Genomic DNA, 20,444 nt, shown 5'->3' on the forward strand with positions numbered 1-20,444 from the left:
TACTTATGCGATACCTGCTCTACTTCGTATACATACATGTATATAGTTCCTCTACTTGAACTGAACATAAACCCACAGTTTTGCCTGATTGGCCGAGCGCTGTGGTCACATTAGCACTGGCGATAGCTGTAATATTACTGACTACAGACTGTTGTGACATAGCTGTAATTATGCTGACTACAGGCTGTTGTGACATAGCTGTAATTTTGTTGACTACAGACTGTTGTGACATAGCTGTAATATTGCTGACTACAGACTGTTGTGACAAAGTTGTAATATTGCTGACTACAGACTGTTGTGACATAGCTGTACTATTGTTGACTACAGACTGTTGTGACATAGCTGTAATATTGTTGACTACAGACTGTTGTGACATAGCTGTAATATTGCTGACTACAGACTGTTGTGACATAGCTGTACTATTGTTGACTACAGACTGTTGTGACATAGTTGTAATATTGCTGACTACAGACTGTTGTGACATAGCTGTAATATTGTTGACTACAGACTGTTGTGACATAGCTGTAATATTGTTGACTACAGACTGTTGTGACATAGCTGTAATATTACTGACTACAGACCGTTGTGACGTAGCTGTAATATTGTTGACTACAGACTGTTGTGACATAGCTGTAATATTGTTGACTACAGACTGTTGTGACATAGCTGTAATATTACTGACTACAGACCGTTGTGACGTAGCTGTAATATTGTTGACTACAGACTGTTGTGACATAGCTGTAATATTACTGACTACAGACTGTTGTGACATAGCTGTACTATTGCGGACTAAAGACTGTTGTGACATAGCTGTACTATTGCCGACTACAGGTCACCAAATGTATATGAGTACAGCTATATGTAATTTGTATTGCGGACTGCTGTAGTTTGCTGTGGCAATGAGCCATGCCCGTGTCGACGGCCCCTTACTTGCCGCTGTTGCCGACAAATACTACACGTTTATGTCTGCTTCTTTTCAGGGTGAACAAGGGCGCACTGGAAAACAAGGAATTCGCGGACCAAAGGGAGAGCGGGTGTGAAATGTTTTCTCCCTTTCGGGCTCCAGTGAGACGATCAACGCGGAAACAACAAATTCTTCTCTCTGTTTATATAGTTTGATATCTGTCTTTGAATAATACTGAATAACAGCATGTTCCTTAACACACCACTACAGCTCTGTGACTAATGTATGTGCGAGTGCGAGTTACTTCCCTTTTTTCACTCTTCAGTTGATTGATATGATTAGTTGATCAGTTGATCAACATATGATTGATCTTATATCGTAACGACGTAAATGACAGGAACAACTATATATTTGTTCTGTGTTATTGTTCTTGAAGATTGTTTTATATGCTACTCTGCTGTTGTATTACTTCATATCATGAAACTTTTAACACTGTTATTGGAATAATGTCCCTTTGCAGGGAACTCCTGGCAACAGAGGGCGTAACGGTATCCGAGGGCCCCCAGGACCCACGGTAAGGGAATGAGTTTAACAGTGTTCAAGCCAGCACGTCACCGGTGAACCGTTTGATATTTCTTCAAGAGTTTATTGCCAAGTTACAACTGAATCAGTGACAGTGATGTTTATGTTTTAGGTCGACCCCATGGTGAGATGAGTAATTATTGTTACAATAACTGTATGTCAGTAGTTGTACTAATAACTGACACGTGATGCCACTAGTGTTTTTCTCTTTGACTCGTTAGCCTAATTCGCACAAAGTCGATGTTTAACATGACGAAACGGGTCTGATTGATCTCAGACTGTGGTCTGTAGAAGATAGTGTTTATTGCGGTGATGTAATAACGATTCATTAACACTAACCGATATGCAGGTGCCACGACACACTGTACCTGAAGGGGGTAAGACATACTGGGGTTAAAGGAACAATGTCACACCACGTTTCTCTAAAAAAACATAATGCATTTCTCTCAGTGATACAAACTATCAGCCCCCAGGGAAGCTGCTATGTAATTTATTCCCAAAAAAAATCGTATTTGATTACAATATTAAATCAAAAAGTTCGAATGAATAATTGCAACGTAGCATTAAATCGACTCTCGCGCCCTCTACCGGCCGAACATTATTTCAAGCGAACCCCATAGAATTATGTCCCTTGGAACGCTCTTAACGAATATCGTATAACGCAACTTGTGATTGAGGCCAGTTCGGCAATCACCGACAACACCGCGTGCGACAGTTTCCGATGCACGGAGCAATAGTTTTCCACATATGGCAAGTGTTATCTGTTTTGAAGCTGTTCGCCTTGAGGTTTCAATTATTGTTTTCAGGCAATTCGTAAGGGTTAACAAGTCTTTTATTGCATCAACAGGAAGCTAAAATATGGCCAAAATATTGTACAAAAATGTGTGACATTGTGCCTTTAAGCTGCAAAGGGACGAGGCACTGTGACCAGGCATATAGGGACTAGGCATATTGGGGTGTAAGGAATATAGAGACTGGGCCTATGTGGGATAAGGCATAGGGAATGTAAGTATATAGAGAGTAGGCCTGCTGGGGATAAGGCATACTGGAACTAAGCATGTTGAGGGATAAGACATATAGAAACAACACCAATCAGAGCATGGGCATATTGGCGATAAGCTACATAGGGACTGGGCATGTCGGGATTGTTGCACATAAGGACTGAACGAATTGGCATATGGGGAATAGGAAATACGGGGACAAAGCATATTACATTGTGGGTAATAAGGCATAGTTTGGAATATGGCACATAGGGATAAGGTGTGTGGGGAATACGACACCTAAGGACAAGGTGTATGTGGAATACGGCACGTAGGGACATGGTGTCTGGGGAATACGGCACGTAGGGACATGGTGTCTGGGGAATACGGTACGTAGGGACATGGTGTCTGGGGAATACGGTACGTAGGGACATGGTGTATGGGGAATACGGCACCTAGGGACAAGGTGTATGGGGAATACGACACGTAGGGACAAGGTGTATGGGGAATACGGCTGCTAGGGACAAGGTGTATGGGGAAAACGACACGTACGGACATGGTGTATGGGGAATACGACACGTAGGGACATGGTGTATGGGGAATACGACACGTAGGGACAAGGTGTATGGGGAATACGGCACCTAGGGACAAGGTGTATGGGGAATACGGCACCTAGGGACAAGGTGTATGGGGAATACGGCACCTAGGGACATGGTGTATGGGGAATACGGCACCTAGGGACATGGTGTATGGGGAATACGGCACCTAGGGACATGGTGTATGGGGAATACGGCACCTAGGGACATGGTGTATGGGGAAAACGGCACGTAGGGACATGGTGTATGGGGAAAACGGCACGTAGGGACATGGTGTATGGGGAATACGGCACCTAGGGACAAGGTGTATGGGGAATACGGCACCTAGGGACAAGGTGTATGGGGAATACTGCACGTAGGGACATGGTGTATGGGGACTACTGCACTTACGGACAAGGTGTATGGGGTATACAGCACCTAGGGACAAGGTGTATGGGGAATACGGCACCTAGGGTCAAGGTGTATGGGGAATACTGCACCTATGGACAAGGTGTATGGGGACTACTGCACGTACGGACAAGGTGTATGGGGAATACGGCACCTAGGGACAAGGTGTATGGGGAATACGGCACCTAGGAACAAGGTGTATGGGGAATACTGCACGTAGGGACAAAGTGTATGGGGAATACGGCACCTAGGGACATGGTGTATGGGGAATACGGCACGTAGGGACAAGGTGTATGGGGAATACTGCACCTAGGGACAAGGTGTATGGGGAATACTGTACCTAGGGACAAGGTGTATGGGGAATACTGCACCTAGGGACAAGGTGTATGGGGAATACTGCACATTGGGACAAGGTGTATGGGGAATACGGCACCTAGGGACAAGGTGTATGGGGAATACGGCACCTAGGGACAAGGTGTATGAGGAATACGGCACATTGGGACAAGGCGTATGGGGACTACTGCACATCGGTACAAGGCATATTATTCATAAGGTATATGGGGGACAAGGTACAACCAGTGATCCGTGTCCTTGTGGGAGCACTTTCGGCCCAGACACAGGCCGTTTATTCTACACAGTTTACTTACTGGGGTATAGAAACCCAAATTCCCTCTGGACATTAGAATAAATAAGTTTATGTGCGGAAGAATGGAGTTTCATAGACTATGAGGCTGGCCCATAATGCATCCGAGTAGACTGGGCTCAGTCTGTTTAACAAGTGTAGATAGTTCTGGAGGTAGCTTCTTTCTAAGCTAACCAGTCTCCTCTTTCTCAGCGTGTAAATGTGGCGTTAATAACTGGTTCCTAATACATTTAATTCCGTGGAGCATTCCAACATGAAGAACAATAATGCTTGTAGACAAATTTGTTTTAGAAGTTCATCTTTTTATTTGATTTGCATATTTTGGCCCAACTAACAAGAACGCATGCTATTTTCTATGCAACTTGAAGAAGACGTGAAGCAGGTTGTGTACTTCTGAAAGATGTCTTGAATCACCCGATTCTCGCATATTACCGTAGTTAAGCTGTTATGGTGTGACTACAGATTACCTACTGTAATATGAAACGATCAGGTGGTCTTATTTTATGTTGGTAATATATTACTGTTTCCTTTTAAAATGGTTAACTGGTAATATGCAGATCGCGTCAGATGAATTAACATCCCATTCTGTTTTACTTACGGAAGAGCGCGAAAACTGAAGATGTAACCCTCCATACTATGCTGATGACAGACCTCACCTTCATATATTACATGTTATAGTTCCCCTCGCATGGCCTCCATTATACAGCACATAAATCACATGTGTTTATATACATTTGTTTTTCTTTCGACTAATATTTCCTATTCGCTACAGGGCCCCCAGGGAGACCAGGGTCTACTAGGACAAAAAGGCAGCCGTGGCGACCCGGTATGTCCGTCTGACGACGAGTACCTGCCGCTCCAGGGCGCCGCATGGCGGGACCGCATATCATAGCCAGAGCAGCCCGTTACGCCACATGTCATACCACACGTCATACCGCTTGTCACTGCTTGTCATGCCGCTTGTCATACCGCCTCTCATGCCGCTCTGCTGTCCTGGAATATACAATCATCTGCCACTCAGCAAATAGACCACGTTACACAAACTTCATGGAAATATCTCTACCAAAAACACATTGTTAAAAAAACAGATGACTACCAACACAAAGGGGCCACCGATTCAAACCCCACTGATTATAAAGAACAATCAAATGGGAGCTGAATAATCTGTTTGCTGGGCGGTGATCAGGCACATTACTACACATGAACATCACACGCACAGTGGTATGTCACACAATGGTGTATATAGTCGACAGCAGCACTGGGTCCTCATGTCACTTCATGTACTCAGTACAATTCATGCCAATTTTTACGGGCACGTAACGCTTTGCAATAGTTACACCTGCCTAACAAGCAGCTTTGTGCTATATATGAGGAAGACACCTGCACGTCATGCTTTGCTCTCAGGCTCGTCCATTACGTCGTGCGATAACGTTTATACAACTGTAGACACTTTGGTTCGTGACTCATATGTACGTTGATACATATCGTTAAAACACTGGTACATCACACTATACTGTAGATACACGTGTAGACAGGAACATCACACCATATTCTATACTATAAATACACGTGCAGACAGGCACATCACACTATACTATAAAGACACGTATAGACAGGTACATCACACCATATTCTATACCATAAATACACGTGTAGACAGGTACATGACACAATACTGTAAATGCACGTGTAGACAGGTACATCACACTATACTGTAAGTACACGTGTAGACAGGCACGTCACACCATATTCTATACTAAAAATACACGTGCAGACAGGTACATCACACTGTACTGTAAATACACGTATAGACAGGTACATCACACCATATTCTATACTATAGATGCACGTGCAAACAGGTACATCAAACTATACTGCAAATACACGTGTAGACAGGTACATCAAACTATACTGTAAATACACGTGCAGACAGGTACATCAAACTATACTGTAAATACACGTGTAGACAGGTACATCACACTATACTGTAAGTACACGTGTAGTCAGGTACATCACACTGAACTGTAAATACACGTGTAGACAGGTGCATCACACTAAACTGTAAATACACGTGTAGACAGGCACATCACACCATATTCTATTCTATAAATACACGTGCAGACAGACACATCACACTATCCTATAAATACACGTGCAGACAGGCACATCACACTATGCTGTAAATACACGTGTAGACAGGTACATCATACCATATTCTATACTATAAATACACGTGCAGACAGGTACATCAAACTATACTGTAAAAACACGTATAGACAGGTACATCACACCATATTCTATACCATAAATACACGTGTAGACAGGTACATGACACAATACTGTAAATACACGTGTAGTCAGGTACATCACACTGTACTGTAAATACACGTGTAGACAGGTACATCACACTATACTGTAAATACACGTGTAGACAGGCAGATCACACAATACTATAAAGACACGTATAGACAGGTACATCACACCATATTCTATACTGTAAATACACGTGTAGACAGGTACATCAAACTATACTGTAAATACACGTGTAGACAGGCACATCACACTATACTATAAAGACACGTATAGACAGGTACATCACACCATATTCTATACCATAAATACACATGCAGACAGGTACATCAAACTATACTTTAAATACACGTGCAGACAGGTACATCAAACTATACTGTAAATACACGTGTAGACAGGTACATCAAACTATACTGTAAATACACGTGCAGACAGGTACATCAAACTATACTGTAAATACACATGTAGACAGGTACATCAACTATACTGTAAATACACGTGTAGACAGGCACATCACACCATATTCTATACTATAAATACACGTGCAGACAGGTACATCAAACTATACTGTAAATACACGTGTAGACAGGCACATCACACTATGCTATAAAGACACGTATAGACAGGTACATCAAACCATATTCTATACCATAAATACACGTGCAGACAGGTACATCAAACTGTACTGTAAATACACCTGTAGACAGGCACATCACACCATATTCTATACTATAAAAACACGTGCAGACAGGTACATCAAACTATACTGTAAATATACGAGTAGACAGGTACATCAACTATACTATAAATACACGTGCAGACAGGTACATCACACCATATTCTATACTATGAATACACGTGGAGACAGGTGCATCAAACTATATTGTAAATACACGTGTAGACAGGCACATCACACTATACTATAAAGACACGTATAGACAAGTACATCACACCATATTCTATACTATAAATACACGTGCAGACAGGTACATCAAACTACATGTATACTGTAAATACACGTGTAGACAGGCACATCACACTATACTATAAAGACACGTATAGACAGGTACATCACACCATATTCTATACCATAAATACACGTGTAGACAGGTACATGACACAATACTGTAAATGCACGTGTAGACAGGTACATCACACTATACTGTAAGTACACGTGTAGACAGGCACGTCACACCATATTCTATACTAAAAATACACGTGCAGACAGGTACATCACACTGTACTGTAAATACACGTATAGACAGGTACATCACACCATATTCTATACTATAGATGCACGTGCAGACAGGTACATCAAACTATACTGTAAAAACACGTGTAGACTGGTACATCACACCATATTCTATTCTATAAATACACGTGCAGACAGGCACATCACACCATATTCTATTCTATAAATACACGTGCAGACAGGCACATCACACTATCCTATAAATACACGTGCAGACAGGTACATCAAACTATACTGTAAAAACACGTATAGACAGGTACATCACACCATATTCTATACCATAGATACACGTGTAGACAGGTACATGACACAATACTGTAAATGCACGTGTAGTCAGGTACATCACACTGTACTGTAAATACACGTGTAGACAGGTACATCACACTATACTGTAAATACACGTGTAGACAGGCACATCACACAATACTATAAAGACACGTATAGACAGGTACATCACACCATATTCTATACCATAAATACACGTGTAGACAGGTACATCAAACTATACTGTAAATACACGTGTAGACAGGCACATCACACTATACTATAAATACACGTGTAAACAGGTACATCACACCATATTCTATACCATAAATACACGTGCAGACAGGTACATCAAACTATACTGTAAATACACGTGTAGACAGGTACATCAAACTATACTGTAAATACACGTGTAGACAGGTACATCAAACTATACTGTAAATACACGTGCAGACAGGTACATCAAACTATACTGTAAATACACATGTAGACAGGTACATCAACTATACTGTAAATACACGTGCAGACAGGTACATCATACTATACTGTAAATACACGTGTAGACATGCACATCACACTATACTATAAAGACACGTATAGACAGGTACATCACACCATATTCTATACCATAAATACACGTGCAGACAGGTACATCAAACTATACTGTAAATACACGTGTAGACAGGCACATCACACCATATTCTATACTATAAAAACACATGCAGACAGGTACATCAAACTATACTGTAAATACACGAGTAGACAGGTGCATCAACTATACTATAAATACACGTGCAGACAGGTACATCACACCATATTCTATACTATAAATACACGTGCAGACAGGTGCATCAAACTATACTGTAAATACACGTGTAGACTGGCACATCACACTATACTATAAAGACACGTATAGACAGGTACATCACACCATATTCTATACCATAAATACACGTGTAGACAGGTACATCACACTATATTGTAAGTACACGTGTAGACAGGCACGTCACACCATATTCTATACTAAAAATACACGTGCAGACAGGTACATCACACTGTACTGTAAATACACGTGTAGACAGGTGCATCAAACTATACTGTAAATACACGTGTAGACAGGTGCATCAAACTATACTGTAAATACACGTGTAGACAGGTGCATCAAACTATACTGTAAATACACGTGTAGACAGGTGCATCAAACTATACTGTAAATACACGTGTGGACTGGTACATCACACAATACTGTAAATACACATGCAGACAGGCACGTCACACCATATTCTATACTATAAATACATGTGTAAACTGGTACATCACACTATACTGTAAATACACGTGTAGACAGGCACGTCACACCATATTCTTTACTATAAATACACGTGTAGACAGGTACATCACACCATATTCTATACCATAAATACACGTGCAGACAGGTACATCAAACTATACTGTAAATACACGTGTAGACAGGTACATCACACTATAGTCTATACGGAAATGCACGTTTAAACAAGTACATCACACTTTACTGTAAATACACGTGTAAACAGGTACATCACACTATACTCTATACTGTAGATGCACGTGTAAACAGGTACATCACACTTTAATCTATACTGTAGATGCACGTGTAAACAGGTAAATCTCACTATACTCTATACTGTAAGTACACGTGTAGACTGGTACATCACACTTTACTGTAAATACACGTTTAAACAGGTAAATCACCCCATACTCAATACTGTAGATGCACGTGTAAACAGGTAAATCACACTATACTCTATACTGTAGATGCACGTGTAAACAGGTACATCACACTTTACTCTATACTGTAGAAGCACGTGTAAACATTTAAATCACACTATACTCTATACTATAAGTACACGTGTAGACTGGTACACCATATTATACTCTGTAAAGCTTTGTCAGCGTATTGCCTCTATTGCGCCTCCATGTATATGTAGTATCTTTACATAGATGCATGACCTTCCACATGTGTACCTCCAGAGGAACCCAAGAGGTCTCCCTGCATACTTGTACTGAATAGTTGTCTCTGTTACAGGAGACACACATGTTCAACACTCGAGCGAAACACTTGTAACTTTCAGAAATTGACAGTTCCATTTGTACCTATGGTACATTATCTGGTGTATCAAACCACTCCTGTGGTAACTTCTTGACTGAAGTAAATATGTTGATATTGTTAAGTTGGAGATAATGAGCAGAATAATTACATGTCAGCTGAAACTAACATCAGCGCATTGAAAGCAGTGACATACATGTGGTACCAGGAAGTCAGTTTAAATGCATGTATGTATTTTGTTCCTCTTAAGCCTTACGGGTAAGCTTGTTATTTAACACGTTCATTTAATGCAACATTTAGCAGCGTTATCCGAGTTATAGTATTCTGCTGCTGCCAATCGGACCTTTGATGTAGTCATGCAAAGCAAGCGCTTGAAAAAACAACAATCTAAGGGAGATAACCTGACGTTTTGTTCCAGGGGAGGTAACTGTGAGATACTGTTATGTTTCAGGGTCCCCCAGGTCCCCCCGGGATTCCCGGTCTGCTGTCGGAGCCGCAGGAGGGGAAAGCGGTATGGGAGGATCTAATCAAGAAGTTTCAAGTACTACTCCATTGGTTTTTATGCATGTATGCTGTCGCCCCGGGGGATGCTCTTCTTCACACGCCATAGACTAGACATGCACTGTCCTTTCGTCAAATCCTTGTTTCAAATTCCATACTTTCCCGACAGCGAAGAAGTATGAGAGTCATATATGGGAGAGGGTCACTCATATTTTCCTCAACACTCCTTTCCATTTACTTTGGTCCAGTCGCTTTTAGACATATTAGACCTCCGCCTGTGTACTGGTCGTGTATCTATAAGTAATATCCTTCATATATTTTGCGCGTGCGACATCCATATTTTCTAAGCGCACATTGATTTGAGTTTTTCAGACAATTGACGTCTAACGCACAGAAATCAGAGGAGTAGTACTTGTTTCCGGCGGAAGCGTTCTGAATGCGCATGCGTTGCAAAGAGTACGACTAATTGCTTGGCTCTGTTTGTGGAATTATGATTGATCTGACCTCAGTCATTTCTTTAGTTTCAAAAATGGAGCCTACCTCTAGCAAGCGCATATCGCGTCAAGACGCCTCTACCGGTTGTTTATGATTTACACTTGTATTGATGACGCATTTTGTTGCCTATTGTCCCCAGTATTCCAGAGCGAGGCTGATCACTGAAGCTCAGTGGCGGCACTCAGTCTCTGTGCGCAGGTGAGTTGACGCAGATCCGGGTACTGCTGCACAGCGAGCGTTGCAAGGCAAGACATCTGTAGTTAGCACGTGCATCAACCTTGACCTTTTAAGTTATCAGGTGTAATATCGGACTACGAATGTACTATTTGTGTATACTATTTTATTACTTTAAGTCCCGTCCAAAATATATATATTATTCAATCATTTCATATTTTCCATCAAGTTGAACAAAATAGAAATTGATAAATCAGTGTTTAGGGTATTTTTTTCAACGAACAACGGTTTCCGCCTATCCGAGACAAGTAAAATGAGAATTTGTAGGATTGTTACATCATTTACAAATGATATTATTTTGCGTACCCCACAAAATTGTTACTGGATTCTGAAACGTTGTTGTCACCATATCTACCTTCCATCAGTATAGACGTCCTAGAGCGCTGCCCCAAACCTCCCTCCCTCCCAGCTGTCCCATCCTGTTCTCATGCCGTCTATCCCATGGTCAGAGCACCTGCTATCTACCCCCACCGACCAAGCGGATCGTCCCATAAACCAAGCACTGTAAAAATGTAAATAAAAGCATGGCTGCGCAAAGATGACGCGCGGCAAGTACCGCTTTGCATGCCCGCTCTAGCCAGACATTGAGTCACGCACTCATTCTCCTACCAATTGAATATTAACAGGGGCCAGCAGGACTTCCGGGTGCGCGGGGAGTGCCGGGAGACAAGGGACCAAGGGTGAGTATCAGGGACAAAACATGGCAACGTTGGGCTGCCAAACGTCGCCTTTTAAATAATCATGTGTTTGTCAATCAAGAATATTGATGAATTCTTTTCACATTGACAGTGTGAATGTCAGCAGTATCGATATGGCAATACCCGATATGGGCAGCGGTGCGTGTGGTACCAAGTAATAAATGCACTACCGGGACGAGAGAAAGTATACAGCATTGTTTCACTGTAGCTTAAATCAGGGAGACTAGAAGACGCTGTAGAGTACCCCTGCTTAAACATAACAAATAAGAAATGGTTAGTCGCTTGTGATGCATCTGATACAGGCATCAGAGGTGTGTTTTGAACGTTACATTTGTTGTGATTCAGCGACTTAATTCAGCCCTACTAGTGTTTTCATCATGTATATATTATTCAGCAAACGCAGTTTTCAATAGTAAACTTCCTTTGGCCTGGCTATTTATCTTGGCGCGTCATTGGACAAAATTGGTATGGTCATAGTTTTATGGTAACGGATATGGCGTTACTTCGCGGATACCACATGATTAGGGGAGAAATCACGCACGATCACAAATGGTTTACGCAAACACCGTACGAAGGGTACGTATCACCAGCGTATACCCGCAACAGTACGAACTAAGCAGTATCTACTCACTAAGCTCGAGCTATGGCCTCTTCCTTTAAGAACCTAACACTTGTCCGACAACAAGTGCAAACATGGCTTCCCCGGTAGACAAGGGGGGAGGGGCTGCCCGGGGGAGGTAATGAGTCTACATGCTGGCTGTGTTGGCCTTATCGCTGAGGCAGCAGATTTATCGGCAACAGATTGAACCTCCACACGTCGTGTTATTAAGGATGGGTCAGGGGTGTGCGTAATATCCAATACTAATGTACTCCAACTTTGGGGTTAAACGCTAGGATATACAGCTTTACAAGAAGGTATATACTTACCTGACGCAGACACAACCCCAGCGATTGTTAGACTATTTGCAGGTACAATCTTAACCCCTGCGATTGTTATACTATTCGCAGATACAATCCTAAACCCAGTGATTGTTGTTATACTATATGCAGGTACAATCCTAACCCCAGTGATTGTTATTATACTATACGCAGGTACAATCCTAAACCCAGTGATTGTTGTTATACTATATGCAGGTACAATCCTAACCTCAGTGATTGTTATTATACTATACGCAGGTACAATCCTAACCCCAGTGATTGTTATTATACTATACGCAGGTACAATCCTAACCTCAGTGATTGTTGTTATACTATACGCAGGTACAATCCTAACCTCAGTGATTGTTATTATACTATACGCAGGTACAATCCTAACCCCAGTGATTGTTGTTATACTACACGCAGGTACAATCCTAACCCCAGTGATTGTTATTATACTATACGCAGGTACAATCCTAACCTCAGTGATTTTTATTATACTATACGCAGGTACAATCCTAACCCCAGTGATTGTTGTTATACTACACGCAGGTACAATCCTAACCCCAGTGATTGTTATTATACTATACGCAGGTACAATCCTAACCTCAGTGATTTTTATTATACTATACGCAGGTACAATCCCTAACCCCAGTGATTGTTGTTATACTACACGCAGGTACAATCCTAACCCCAGTGATTGTTATTATACTATACGCAGGTACAATCCTAACCTCAGTGATTTTTATTATACTATACGAAGGTACAATCCTAACCCCAGTGATTGTTGTTATACTATACGCAGGTACAATCCTAACCCCAGTGATTGTTGTTATACTACACGCAGGTACAATCCTAACCCCAGTGATTGTTATTATACTATACGCAGGTACAATCCTAACCTCAGTGATTTTTATTATACTATACGAAGGTACAATCCTAACCCCAGTGATTGTTGTTATACTATACGCAGGTACAATCCTAACCCCAGTGATTGTTGTTATACTATACGCAGGTACAATCCTAACCTCAGTGATTGTTATTATACTATACGCAGGTACAATCCTAACCTCAGTGATTGTTGTTATACTATACGCAGGTACAATCCTAACCCCAGTGATTGTTGTTATACTATACGAAGGTACAATCCTAACCCCAGTGATTGTTGTTATACTATACGAAGGTACAATCCTAACCTCAGTGATTGTTGTTATACTATACGCAGGTACAATCCTAACCCCAGTGATTGTTGTTATACTATACGCAGGTACAATCCTAACCTCAGTGATTGTTATTATACTATACGCAGGTACAATCCTAACCTCAGTGATTGTTGTTATACTATACGCAGGTACAATCCTAACCCCAGTGATTGTTGTTATACTATACGAAGGTACAATCCTAACCCCAGTGATTGTTGTTATACTATACGAAGGTACAATCCTAACCTCAGTGATTGTTGTTATACTATACGCAGGTACAATCCTAACCTCAGTGATTGTTGTTATACTATACGAAGGTACAATCCTAACCCCAGTGATTGTTGTTATACTATACGAAGGTACAATCTGAAGCCCAGTGATTGTTGTTATACTATACGAAGGTACAATCTGAAGCCCAGTGATTGTTGTTATACAATACGCAGGTACCTAGGGTGATACAGAGATTGTTGTTATACCAGTCGCTGATACAACCTATGTATATATGATAATGCCGGTACAGTGGTGTGGAGGGTTGGTTCTCCTGACACTGACTGTGGTGATGTTGCAGGGACAACGCGGAGTCGCTGGAACACCTGGAACAAAGGGCGAACCTGGCATTCCTGTAAGTAAATTCTACAAGCTATGGAAATAGCATTTTCTTTGTAATGAGAGAAAGAGAGAGAGAGAGAGAGAGAGAGAGAGAGAGAGAGAGAGAGAGAGAGAGAGAGAGAGAGAGAGAGAGAGAGAGAGAGAGAGAGAGAGAGAGAGACGAGGTGACCTAGGTGACTTAGGTAGTGAGTGACGGAATGAAAGATGGAGTGTGAAATGGAATGAGGGACAGAATGGCATGGACCTAGAGGCGGAGTTAACGTTGGAGAAAAAGGCAGAGTGAGTGACGCGATGGTTGGCGGAGTGAGAGAAGGATAAAGTGAGTATAAATCATGATATGAATGGGAATGTGACAAGGAGAGACATGGATCTGCGATTGGGAGGCAGGGTGACAGGTAGGTAGTGACGGGGAAGTGCTGAACGCTCCATCACCAAGTGTGTTTCCGGAGCAGGAATGTGTGTAAATGTAGACATGATCACGCCAGTACACTGTGTACACGGTTCCGCGAGATGCGGTCGGAGATACAGGTTCCCATCACACCTGACTCTCCACCTGATCATTCCGTTTATGACCAATGAAATATGAGTAAATAGCTCCATCAAATAAAAGTAATCTGTATAACCTGAATGTTTTCCCCTCCCGTCCTATGATGGTTGTGATACAATCAGTCCTGTGTTAATGGGGGATCCAATTACCCTACACTCCGTACTGGCGATACACCCACTCAGGGTCAACCCCACTCGTGCTGGTGCTAGCTTCTACCCCCGGCGATACACCCACTCAGGGTCAACCCCACTCATGCTGGTGCTAGCTTCTACCCCCCGGCGATACACCCACTCAGGGTCAACCCCACTTGTGCTGGTGCTAGCTTCTACCTCCCGGCGATACACCCACTCCGGGTCAACCCCACTTGTGCTGGTGCTAGCTTCTACCTCCCGGCGATACACCCACTCCGGGTCAACCCCACTCATGCTGGTGCTAGCTTCTACCTCCCGGCGATACACCCACTCCGGGTCAACCCCACTCATGCTGGTGCTAGCTTCTACCCCCGGCGATACACCCACTCAGGGTCAACCCCCACTTGTGCTGGTGCTAGCTTCACCTCCGGCGATACACCCACTCCGGGTCAACCCCACTTGTGCTGGTGCTAGCTTCTACCTCCCGGCGATACACCACTCCCGGGTCAACCCCACTCATGCTGGTGCTAGCTTCTACCTCCCGGCGATACACCCACCAGGGTCATTCCCACTTGTGCTGGTGCTAGCTTCTACCTCCCGGCGATACACCCACTCCGGGTCAACCCCACTTGTGCTGGTGCTAGCTTCTACCTCCCGGCGATACACCCACTCCGGGTCAACCCCACTCATGCTGGTGCTAGCTTCTACCTCCCGGCGATACACCCACTCAGGGTCAACCCCACTCGTGCTGGTGCTAGCTTCTACCTCCCGGCGATACACCCACTCCGGGTCAACCCCACTTGTGCTGGTGCTAGCTTCTACCTCCCGGCGATACACCCACTCCGGGTCAACCCCACTCGTGCTGGTGCTAGCTTCTACCTCCCGGCGATACACCCACTCCGGGTCATCCCCACATGCTGGTGCTGCTACCCCCGGCGATACACCCACTCCGGGTCAACCCCACTTTTGCTGGTGCTAGCTTCTACCTCCCGGCGGAGGGGTAGCCGAGTAGTTACAGCGTTCGCTCATCAAGCTGAACACCCAGGTTCGATTCCCCACATGGGTACAAGGAGTGGAGTGGAGTAAAACTAAACTCACTAACTCACTCACTCTACCTCCCTAACACTGGTGTTGATTAAGGGGTTTCATATATTCAGGTTGCATTTTAGAATGTGGTATAAATTGACCGACGGATCAGCGTCTTTATTCTATATACATATCACGCATGAATTCTCCAGATCTGCTCTGTTGCCATTGCGGCTGGGGGATATTGAACAACACCAACTTCACGTTAACGCATAGGCTATAGCGTGTCGCTCTGTACATATCACCCAACATATGTCAGTACGAGAACATTTACATCTCTATATATGAAAAGGACCGGGCATGTTGGGGTAACAGACCCTGGGGTGGCACAGTGTCTTGCCCACAATATCCATCTCGAGGTGTTTGGGTAAGACTCAACTTCCGGGTAGAAGAATGTACAAACCCATGCATAATGGAGGCATCAAGTGGAACATCCAATAAATGGTTACTTGAAAGGGGTGTACTAGTATGTGATCCGGGTATCATACGTTTGCACTATTACGCCAACTGTTGTCAGCCGGGTAACGTGTTGATGCCGGTTGTACTCTGTTGGTCAATTAACATTGTCAAGTGGTCACTTTCTGTTACCTACTGACGTCAGATAAATAACCGTTGCTGTTAAGACTAACTAAAATAAACAATGCACTAATAAACAACCATCAAGTGGAGGGGTTATCATGCTGTCTTAAAGTGATCGAAGATTGTTTGTTTCCCTGAAACACGGTTTGATCATAGAGAACGCTTAGCATATTCCATCTTACTGACTGACATACTGGCTGACTGAAGCCTTTCAAATGTCGTCCTCGCTAATCTACCACTGTCTTCTTCAGGGGGATCCCGGACAACCAGGTGACAAGGGCTACATCGGCCCCAAGGTAAGGTCGTCATCTGTAACATCATCACGACAAATGGCTTTAATGAGACAGACACGTATACACACTTCAGCTCTCCCTGGAGATTGGAGGTAGCTTAGTACTAAAAGTGTTCGCTCCACTAGAACACACAAGATCAGTAAGCCGATTGCCTAATGAGACGTACAGTCCAACTCACTCACTAACTCCACTACACCAAGGCACGCAGTATATTTCCCACCTAGCTATTAGTGGGAAGGGTGTGACATGTACAACGGCATGTATTATGTATAGTAACGTAAACAAAGCAGTGCTTTGATATCAAGAAACTGTAATAAACATATCAGCGAGTTGTCGCCAATCCTGGTCAGATGGTTGTTTTCTAATCTCAATATTAACCTGGACATCCTATATGAGTCTTTGTGTGCCCTATAAAACCCATGGTTGTGGTTGTCGAGTTTTGCCCCGGGATTGTTGTGTTTCAACAACGCGGTAATGAAGTAAGCTGGTCAGACTCTTGCCGCTGTGTAGAGTTTCACAGGATAGGTTCGCTACCCAGCCATCCCTGGGGTGGGTCCCGTGGGTTGAGGCAGTCGTCAGTCAACCTGTATGTAAGCCTACACCGTGGTGCTGGGTATCAGAGGACTTGATCAGTCGACTCGCTCCAGTACTTCGAGTACACCAGCCTCTCTTTACAGCGGAATGTCGGACATCTGTCACCGACTTCTATAATGATCCGATATGGAAATGAGAATATCTTTCTCACGTGTTTGACTTGGTTTGGTTTAATTGAGGGGTTAAGCAGAATTGGGTTGAAACCTACTGACTTGTAATTAATGTTACGAGAGCAATCACTAAGTACAAGTGAGTGTTTGATTAACGCTGCGTTCTCGAACCGCTCAAAGGGGTAACCCACCCACCCTAAAGTAGGTAAATATATCTGCAGTAACCCTCATTTTCAAACACGTTGGCTTGTAACCCCTGAAGCACAATTGTTCTTTTCAAAATTGCTGAGTGTGCTAATTTTACAGCGCTACCGACAATGTCTGTGAAGGCGCCTGCATGATGACGTAAAAGCCACAATGCCCTCAGTAAGCACCGCTTGAGCTTATCTCAAGTGATTTCTGAATGTTTTTTCAATCAACAAGGAGCGAGTAACACTTCAGGTAACTATACAAACCAAACTCCTTGTGTGTCGGTACGCCGTGATACCTCGCCTTGAAGAGCCGGAAGTACTGAAGTGTCCAATGGAAACAACCTGCAGCAATCTGGTTTACCGTTACTCGTGTTAACACTGTATGCGTCTTTAACCGCGACTATCATAGCAGTGTATGCGTCTGTAACAGCGACTATCATAGCAGTGTATGCGTCTGTAACCGCGACTATCATAGCAGTGTATGGGTCTATAACCGCGACTATCATAGCAGAGTATGCGTCTGTAACCGCGACTATCATAGCAGTGTATGCGTCTGTAACCGCGACTATCATAGCAGTGTATGCGTCTATAACCGCGACTATCATAGCAGTGTATGCGTCTATAACCGCGACTATCATAGCAGTGTATGCGTCTGTAACCGCGACTATCATAGCAGTGTATGCTTATGTAACCGCGACTATCATAGCAGTGTATGCGTCTGTAACCGCGACTATCATAGCAGTGTATGCGTCTATAACCGCGACTATCATAGCAGTGTATGCGTCTGTAACCGCGACTATCATAGCAGTGTACGCGTCTATAACCGCGACTATCATAGCAGTGTACGCGTCTATAACCGCGACTATCATAGCAGTGTACGCGTCTATAACCGCGACTATCATAGCAGTGTACGCGTCTGTAACCGCGACTATCATAGCAGTGTACGCGTCTGTAACCGCGACTATCATAGCAGTGTATGCGTCTGTAACCGCGACTATCAAAGCAGTGTATGCGTCTGTAACCGCGACTATCATAGCAGTGTATGCGTGTGTAACCGCGACTATCATAGCAGTGTATGCGTCTGTAACCGAGACTATCATAGCAGTGTATGCGTCTATAACCGCGACTATCATAGCAGTGTATACAAATATAGTAAACGCTCATTAACTTCAATCATGACACTTAGCTGATATTTCTATACTCTGTGATTGATTCGTGAGGCCCGTTTCACAAAGCGATCCGAGCGCCGCGGAGGTCGTAACTCCCATCCTTTAACATAGGTTTACGTTCATCGTAGTAGCGCCAAGATCGCTTGGTGGAACAGGGACTTATTCTCGAAACGTTCGTAGCCCTAACAATTCTTAATTTTGATCGTAGCCTCTGTGTTTAAAACCGTTTCGCGAATAGCCAGCCTGGAGCTGATGCCACGCTAGGAAAAGTTGTTCTTAAAATCATCAAGCGTCGCAGAGCCAAGTAAATGGTCTGCAATGAGAAGGCAGATGCTACTTGTTGTTGCCTTGTCTGGCATTATGGGGATGAGTTGATACACTCTACTGTGTCGGAGTGGGGTATCGGTGTTACACTGCGTCGTGAGCCTGGTGTAGCCGGCACGTACACAAACCTATATACATACAGTACAGTACATCAACATGCTCTCTACTGTTGTACACATAATGCTGTGCTGGATAAGCAGGACGGTGTATAATGTATTGGTATGATGAACCAGATGTGTGTTGCAGGGAGATGAAGGCGAGCGGGGGGATGCTGGACCTACCGGAGCCGACGGCAGACCGGTGAGTAGCCACGTCGTGTCACCAGGACTCAATACCCCTACTTTCTGGTGAAGTTCCCACATGCAGGCTTCCCACGCCAGTGCCTACACTTTCCGACGCCCTGCTGTGTCTTTTGGGGTCAGTGTAGATTCTCCGGTTGGGCAACTGGGCACTACTACGGGTCAGTCTGGGCACTGCTACGGGTCTGTCGGGGCACTACTACCGTTCAGTCTAGGCACTACTACGGGTCAGTGAAGGCACCACTACGGGTCAGTCTTGCACAACTACGGGTCAGTCTGGGCACTACTACGGTCAGTCTAGGCACTACTGCGGGTCAGTCTGGGCACTACTACGGGTCAGTCTAGGCACTACTGCGGGTCAGTCTGGGCACTACTACGGTCAGTCTAGGCACTACTGCGGGTCAGTCTGGGCACTACTACGGTCAGTCTAGGCACTACTGCGGGTCAGTCTGGGCACTAC

The 20,444-nt window shown here is 43.7% G+C and overlaps 1 protein-coding gene across 2 annotated transcripts in view; it reads left to right on the forward strand.

The window, feature by feature from the left end:
* Positions 1-20,444, forward strand: part of LOC124263931 (collagen alpha-1(IX) chain-like) — a 163,678-nt gene that overhangs the window by 92,386 nt on the left and 50,848 nt on the right. For both annotated transcript variants that reach the window (XM_046698660.1, XM_046698661.1), the window contains exons 24-32: positions 981-1,034; positions 1,425-1,478; positions 1,599-1,610; positions 4,865-4,918; positions 10,456-10,545; positions 11,861-11,914; positions 14,621-14,674; positions 17,256-17,300; positions 19,932-19,985. In XM_046698660.1, the coding sequence (XP_046554616.1) occupies positions 981-1,034; positions 1,425-1,478; positions 1,599-1,610; positions 4,865-4,918; positions 10,456-10,545; positions 11,861-11,914; positions 14,621-14,674; positions 17,256-17,300; positions 19,932-19,985 (471 nt within the window). The remainder of the gene's footprint in view (positions 1-980; positions 1,035-1,424; positions 1,479-1,598; positions 1,611-4,864; positions 4,919-10,455; positions 10,546-11,860; positions 11,915-14,620; positions 14,675-17,255; positions 17,301-19,931; positions 19,986-20,444) is intronic.

Source organism: Haliotis rubra, unplaced genomic scaffold, assembly GCF_003918875.1.
Source record: "Haliotis rubra isolate DU_JTF1 unplaced genomic scaffold, ASM391887v1 Scf90, whole genome shotgun sequence".
In the NCBI taxonomy this organism is placed as follows: Eukaryota; Metazoa; Mollusca; class Gastropoda; order Lepetellida; family Haliotidae; genus Haliotis; species Haliotis rubra.